This window comes from Oncorhynchus nerka, linkage group LG9b (assembly GCF_034236695.1).
Source record: "Oncorhynchus nerka isolate Pitt River linkage group LG9b, Oner_Uvic_2.0, whole genome shotgun sequence".
Lineage (NCBI taxonomy): Eukaryota > Metazoa > Chordata > Actinopteri > Salmoniformes > Salmonidae > Oncorhynchus > Oncorhynchus nerka.
This window is the reverse complement of record NC_088424.1, coordinates 17,511,754-17,518,154: the sequence shown is the minus strand read 5'-3', so window position 1 is coordinate 17,518,154 and position 6,401 is coordinate 17,511,754. Positions and strand designations below refer to the sequence as shown.

The 6,401-nt window shown below is 43.7% G+C and overlaps 1 protein-coding gene across 1 annotated transcript in view; it reads right to left on the bottom strand.

Moving 5' to 3' along the window:
* Positions 1 to 3,671: 3,671 nt before the first annotated feature.
* The window catches only part of LOC115114834 (double-stranded RNA-specific editase B2-like), a 41,613-nt gene continuing 38,883 nt past the window's right edge, over positions 3,672 to 6,401 (bottom strand). The window contains exon 10 of the mRNA XM_065013381.1: positions 3,672 to 5,713. Within this exon, the coding sequence (XP_064869453.1) occupies positions 5,531 to 5,713 (183 nt within the window). The 3' untranslated portion in view covers positions 3,672 to 5,530. The remainder of the gene's footprint in view (positions 5,714 to 6,401) is intronic.

The window sequence follows — 6,401 nt, the reverse complement described above, 5'->3', positions numbered from 1 at the left end:
ATCACTTTACCCTGCCTTCACGTACATATTTTTCAAATATCCTATACCCCTGCACATTGATCTGGTACTGGTAGTCCCTGTATATAGCTCCACATTGATCTGATACTGGTACTCCCTGTATGTAGCTCCACATTGATCTGGTACTCCCTGTATATAGCTCCACATTGATCTGGTATTGGTACTCCCTGTATATAGCTCCACATTGATCTGGTACTCCCTGTATATAGCTCCACATTGATCTGGTACTGGTACTCCCTGTATACAGCTCCACATTGATCTGGTACAGGTACTCCCTGTATACAGCTCCACATTGATCTGGTACTGGTAGTCCCTGTATATAGCTCCACATTGATCTGATACTGGTACTCCCTGTATGTAGCTCCACATTGATCTGGTACTCCCTGTATATAGCTCCACATTGATCTGGTACTGGTACTCCCTGTATACAGCTCCACATTGATCTGGTACAGGTACTCCCTGTATATAGCTCCACATTGATCTGGTACTGGTACTCCCTGTATAAACTTTCTACTTTTAAACTCGGACAAAACAGAGATGCTTGTTCTATGTCCCAAGAAACAAAGAGATCTTCTGTTGAATCTGACAATTAATCTTAATGGTTGTACAGTCGTCTCAACTGAAACTGAAGGACCTCGGCGTTACTCTGGACCCTGATCTCTCTTTTGAAGAACATATCAAGACTGTTTCAAGGACAGCAAAAATCAGAAACTTTTTTGTCAAAAATGATGCAGGAAAATTAATCCATGCTTTTGTCACTTCTAGGTTAGACTACTGCAATGCTCTACTTTCCGGCTACCCGGATAAAGCACAAAATAAACTCCAGTTAGTGCTAAATATGGCTTCTAGAACCAAAAAATTAGATCATATTACTCCAGTGCTAGCCTCCCTACACTGGCTTCCTGTCAAGGCAAGGGCTGATTTCAAGGTTTTACTGCTAACCTACAAAGCATTACATGGGCTTGCTCCTACCTATCTCTCTGATTTGGTCCTGCCGTACATACCTACACATACGCTACGGTCACAAGACGCAGGCCTCCTAATTGTCCCTAGAATTTCTAAGCAAACAGCTGGAGGCAGGGCTTTCTCCCATAGAGCTCCATTTTTATGGAATGGTCTGCCTACCCATGTGAGAGACGCAAACTCGGTCTCAACCTTTAAGTCTTTACTGAAGACTCATCTCTTCAGTGGGTCATATGATTGAGTGTAGTCTGGCCCAGGAGTGTGAAGGTGAACGGAAAGGCTCTGGAGTAACGAACCGCCCTTGCTGTCTCTGCCTGGCCGGTTCCCCTCTTTCCACTGGGATTCTCTGCCTCTAACCCTATTACAGGGGCTGAGTCACTGGCTTACTAGTGCTCTTTCATGCCGTCCCTAGAAGGGGTACGTCACTTGAGTGGGTTGAGTCACTGATGTGATCTTTCTGTCTGGGTTGGCACCCCCCCTTGTGTTGTGCCGTGGCGGAGATCTTTGTGGGCTATACTCAGCCTAGTCTCAGGATGGTAAGTTGGTGGTTGAAGATATCCCTCTAGTGGTGTGGGGGCTGTGCTTTGGCAAAGTGGGTGGGGTTATATCCTTCCTGTTTGGCCCTGTCCGGGGATGTCATCGGATGGGGCCACAGTGTCTCCTGACCCCTCCTGTCTCAGCCTCCAGTATTTATGCTGCAGTAGTTTATGTGTCTGGGCTAGGGTCAGTTTGTTATATCTGGAGAACTTCTCCTGTCCTATCCGGTGTCCTGTGTGAATTTAAGTATGCTTTCTCTAATTCTCTCTTTCTTTCTCTCTCTCGGAGGACCATGCCTCAGGACTACCTGACATGATGACTCCTTGCTGTCCCCAGTCCACCTCCAGTTAAAACTGTACTGCCTGTGATTATTATTATTTGACCATGCTGGTCATTTATGAACATTTGAACATCTTGGCCATGTTCTGTTATAATCTCCACCCGGCACAGCCAGAAGAGGACTGGCCACCCCACATAGCCTGGTTCCTCTCTAGGTTTCTTCCTAGGTTTTGGCCTTTCTAGGGAGTTTTTCATAGCCACCGTGCTTCTACACCTGCATTGCTTGCTGTTTGGGGTTTTAGGCTGGGTTTCTGTACAGCACTTTGAGATATCAGCTGATTTACGAAGGGATATATAAATACATTTTAGTTGATTTTATTTGATATGTAGCTCCACATTGACCTGGTACTGGTGCTCCCTGTATAGCTCCACATTGACCTGATACTCCCTGTATGTAGCTCCACATTGATCTGGTACTGGTACTCCCTGTATATAGCTCCACATTTATCTGGTACTCCCTGTATGTAGCTCCACATTGATCTGGTACTGGTACTACCTGTATATAGCTTCACATTTATCTGGTACTTGTACTCCCTGTATATAGCTCCACATTGACCTGGTACTCCCTGTATGTAGCTCCACATTGATCTGGTACTCCCTGTATATAGCTCCACATTTATCTGGTACTCCCTGTATATAGCTCCACATTGATCTGGTACTGGTACTCCCTGTATATAGGCCACATTGATCTGGTACTGGTACTCCCTGTATATAGCTCCACATTTATCTGGTACTCCCTGTATGTAGCTCCACATTGATCTGGTACTCCCTGTATATAGCTCCACATTGATCTGGTACTGGTACTCCCTGTATGTAGCTCCACATTGATCTGGTACTGGTACTCCCTGTATATAGCTCCACATTAACCTGGTACTCCCTGTATATAGCTCCACATTGATCTGGTACTGGTACTCCCTGTATATAGGCCACATTGATCTGGTACTGGTACTCCCTGTATATAGCTCCACATTTATCTGGTACTCCCTGTATGTAGCTCCACATTGATCTGGTACTCCCTGTATATAGCTCCACATTGATCTGGTACTGGTACTCCCTGTATGTAGCTCCACATTGATCTGGTATTCCCTGTATATAGCTCCACATTGATCTGGTACTGGTACTCCCTGTATATAGCTCCACATTTATCTGGTACTCCCTGTATGTAGCTCCACATTGATCTGGTACTGGTACTTCCTGTATATAGCTCCACATTGATCTGGTACTGGTACTCCCTGTATGTAGCTCCACATTGATCTGGTACTGGTACTCCCTGTATGTAGCTCCACATTGATCTGGTACTGGTACTCCCTGTATATAGCTCCACATTGATCTGGTACTGGTACTCCCTGTATGTAACTCCACATTGATCTGGTACTGGTACTCCCTGTATGTAGCTCCACATTGATCTGGTACTGGTACTCCCTGTATATAGCTCCACATTTATCTGGTACTCCCTGTATATAGCTCCACATTTATCTGGTACTCCTTGTATGTAGCTCCACATTTATCTGGTACTGGTACTCCCTAAATATAGTTCCATTCTTGTGTATTTTATGTGTATTTATTATCCATTCTTGTGTATTTTTTACTCTGCGTCATTGGGAATGGCTCGTAAGCAAGCATTGCACGGTTAAGTCTACACCCGTTGTACTCTGCGCATGTGAAAAATACAATTTGATTTGGAAAACTAGCAAAGACCAAGTGGAGGATTCTAAAAATGCTAATGCTAATGCCTTTTAATACAAATAGTAATGACTATTTTACATTTGACATTCAATGATATTGATACAAAATACTTTGACATTACTGTTTGCATTGTCGTTTCAGTCTGTGAGATGGTGTTGTGCAGAGATGTCTTTTGTGTAGAAATATATATCTGTAGAAATATATATCTAACAATAAAGTTGCTTGCAGAAAGAGGAAATACATTAATTATTTTAAATTAGCTATATGACATGTCTATATGTGCAATTGTAATGTAGATAAAATAAAATGAGTAAATTACTGTCAACTTGAAATGTACTCTTTGAGCCACTAGATGTCACTGCTCTTTCATGTTTCTCATGGCCAGTTTCACATACTATAGCCAGTCACATACTATAGTCTACTGACTCCCCAGTACTACAATGACAATTTTCTCTCAAAACTATTTAATAACATTCAATGTAAAAAATGAACAAGACAATACATGACAGAATGGTTGAAAGGAAATGTCGTTTGCATTGCAAGGAGACACCAAAAATAAGGGGAGCTCAAGTGAGTAACTCAACAGGTGTGGATGACGGATTACTAAAGGGGAAATGGGATCATCTTTGGGCTACTATTGTTATATGATTGCACAGAGGAGGCGGAATGAAAGCAGGACTACAAATTCATTATAGATAAGCAAATAGTGCACAGAAGCAATCCAGGGAACTTTAGCTAGCCAAATTCCCTCACACACTCACCTCACACTGCCAAAATAAAGGAAACCCCAACACAAGAAATGCCATAATTTGCTGGTGGTAAACGCTGTCTCAGGTGCTGCTCCAGAATCTCCCATAATTGTTCAATTGGGTTGAGATCTGGTGACTGAGATGGCCATGGCATATGGTTTACATTGTTTTCATGCTCATCAAACAATTCAGTAACCACTCGTGCCCTGTGCATTGTCATCCTATAGGGTTATAGTACAGGTCTTCATGGGTGTACCCGAAAACAAATACCTGATACCCGACCGCGGTCCAGAATTATAACTTTTCCCTTGGGTCCTCTTTGATTGTCATCGGGTTTGGGTCTAGGTACTACAGCTGATAGACCCACGTTGACCCGAATGGCTCTGCATAGCCTATAGCATATTTATTTTACACTTATAATGTGAGTTTATTGACTTTACAGAAGGCCTAGCCAACATATAAAGGCCTATTTGTTAACCAGAAGAGCAACTTAGTTGCAAATTTAAAAAAATATCTCTCTGGTCCAATCAGGGGTCTGGTCTAGATCCGGAACTGTTAGGGTACAGGTCAGGTCTAGGTCTGGGTGTTGTTGGGTCCATTTATGCTCGGGTCTGATTGTTGTCAGGTTCGGGTCCCCTTTTAAAAATGATTTTAATAATTTATGATCTGTCCGTTCGTGTCCATGTCCACATTTTTGGACCCGAGAAGACCTCTAGGGTTTTTCATTGTTGGACATTAAAAAAACTGTAAAAGCACCAGGAAATCAGTCCAAAGTGATTCTAATTTGGGAAATGTGTTTCTAAGTATTCCGTCGCATAATAGAGAGATACATGATCGTATAAAAATGTAAGCAAGGTTTGAAATTACTATGTTTTAGTCAAATAGATCTGTTTTGGGCTTCTTGTGGTCAATTTACCTAGAAATTATCTGTAATTATGTTCCGCCCCCCTGTTCCGCCCACGGCTGAATCTAGTTGCTAATCCATGCTTTCCTCCTCCAGCATTTCTATACATGACCCTAAGCATTATAGAATATTAACGGCTTAATTAACTCGGCTGTCAATATACTTTGTATCCTTCATTTACTCAAATGTTTCCATTATTTTGGCGGGTTACCTGTACATGTGCTGTCCCTATCATGGTAACATTGTGTTATAGGACCTCTATGGTCTTAGTGACCATGATAGGAAGAGCGCATGTGAGTGTGTGTGAGGGAATTGCTTCTTCTATAAGAACCCCTTACAGGCTGCTCTGGAAGTGCTCCTGTTCTGGTGGTTTCCTGTTCCAGATGCCCAGGCCTGCCTCCTGCAGTGAGAGGACAAACTTCTGCTTGGCTCTCTGGTAGGCCCCCGCTGTCATCTTAGCTCCACAGTACGTCTTTATGGCCTTCTCGTCACCCAACACTTGTCCTGGCCTGCTCAGCTGAGGAGAGAGACAGCAACAATAGGAAAGGCTTGGGTTAATAAAACACCACCCAGACAGAATAAAAACTAATGAGCCAACCCAAATTGCAAACTTCAACAGCTGGGCTATCTTCCCCCATTTACATCTCACCAAACAAATTAACATTCCACGGGCTTTGCTTTATTCTCTCTAACTCTCTCTCTCTCTCTCTCTCTCTGTCTCTCTCTCTCTCTCTGCCTCTCTCTCACTCTCTCTGCCTCTCTCTCTCACTCTCTCTGCCTCTCTCTCTGCCTCTCTCTCACTCTCTCTGCCTCTCTCTCTCTGTCTCTGTCTGTCTCTCTCTCTGCCTCTCTGTCTCTCTGCCTCTCTGTCTCTGTCTCTGCCTCTCTCTCTCTGCCTCTCTCTCTCTGCCTCTCTCTCTCTGTCTCTCTGTCTCTCTGTCTCTCTGCCTCTCTCTCTCTGCCTCTCTCTCTCTGCCTCTCTCTCTGCCTCTCTCTCTCTGCCTCTCTCTCTCTGCCTCTCTCTCTCTGCCTCTGTCTCTCTGCCTCTCTGTCTCTCTGTCTCTCTGTCTCTCTGCCTCTCTGTCTCTGACTCTCTCTCTCTCTGACTCTCTCTCTCTCTGACTCTCTGTCTCTCTCTCTCTTTCTCTGTCTCTGCATCTCTCTCTCTCTCTGACTGTCTCACACATATTTAATGGAGTACAGCC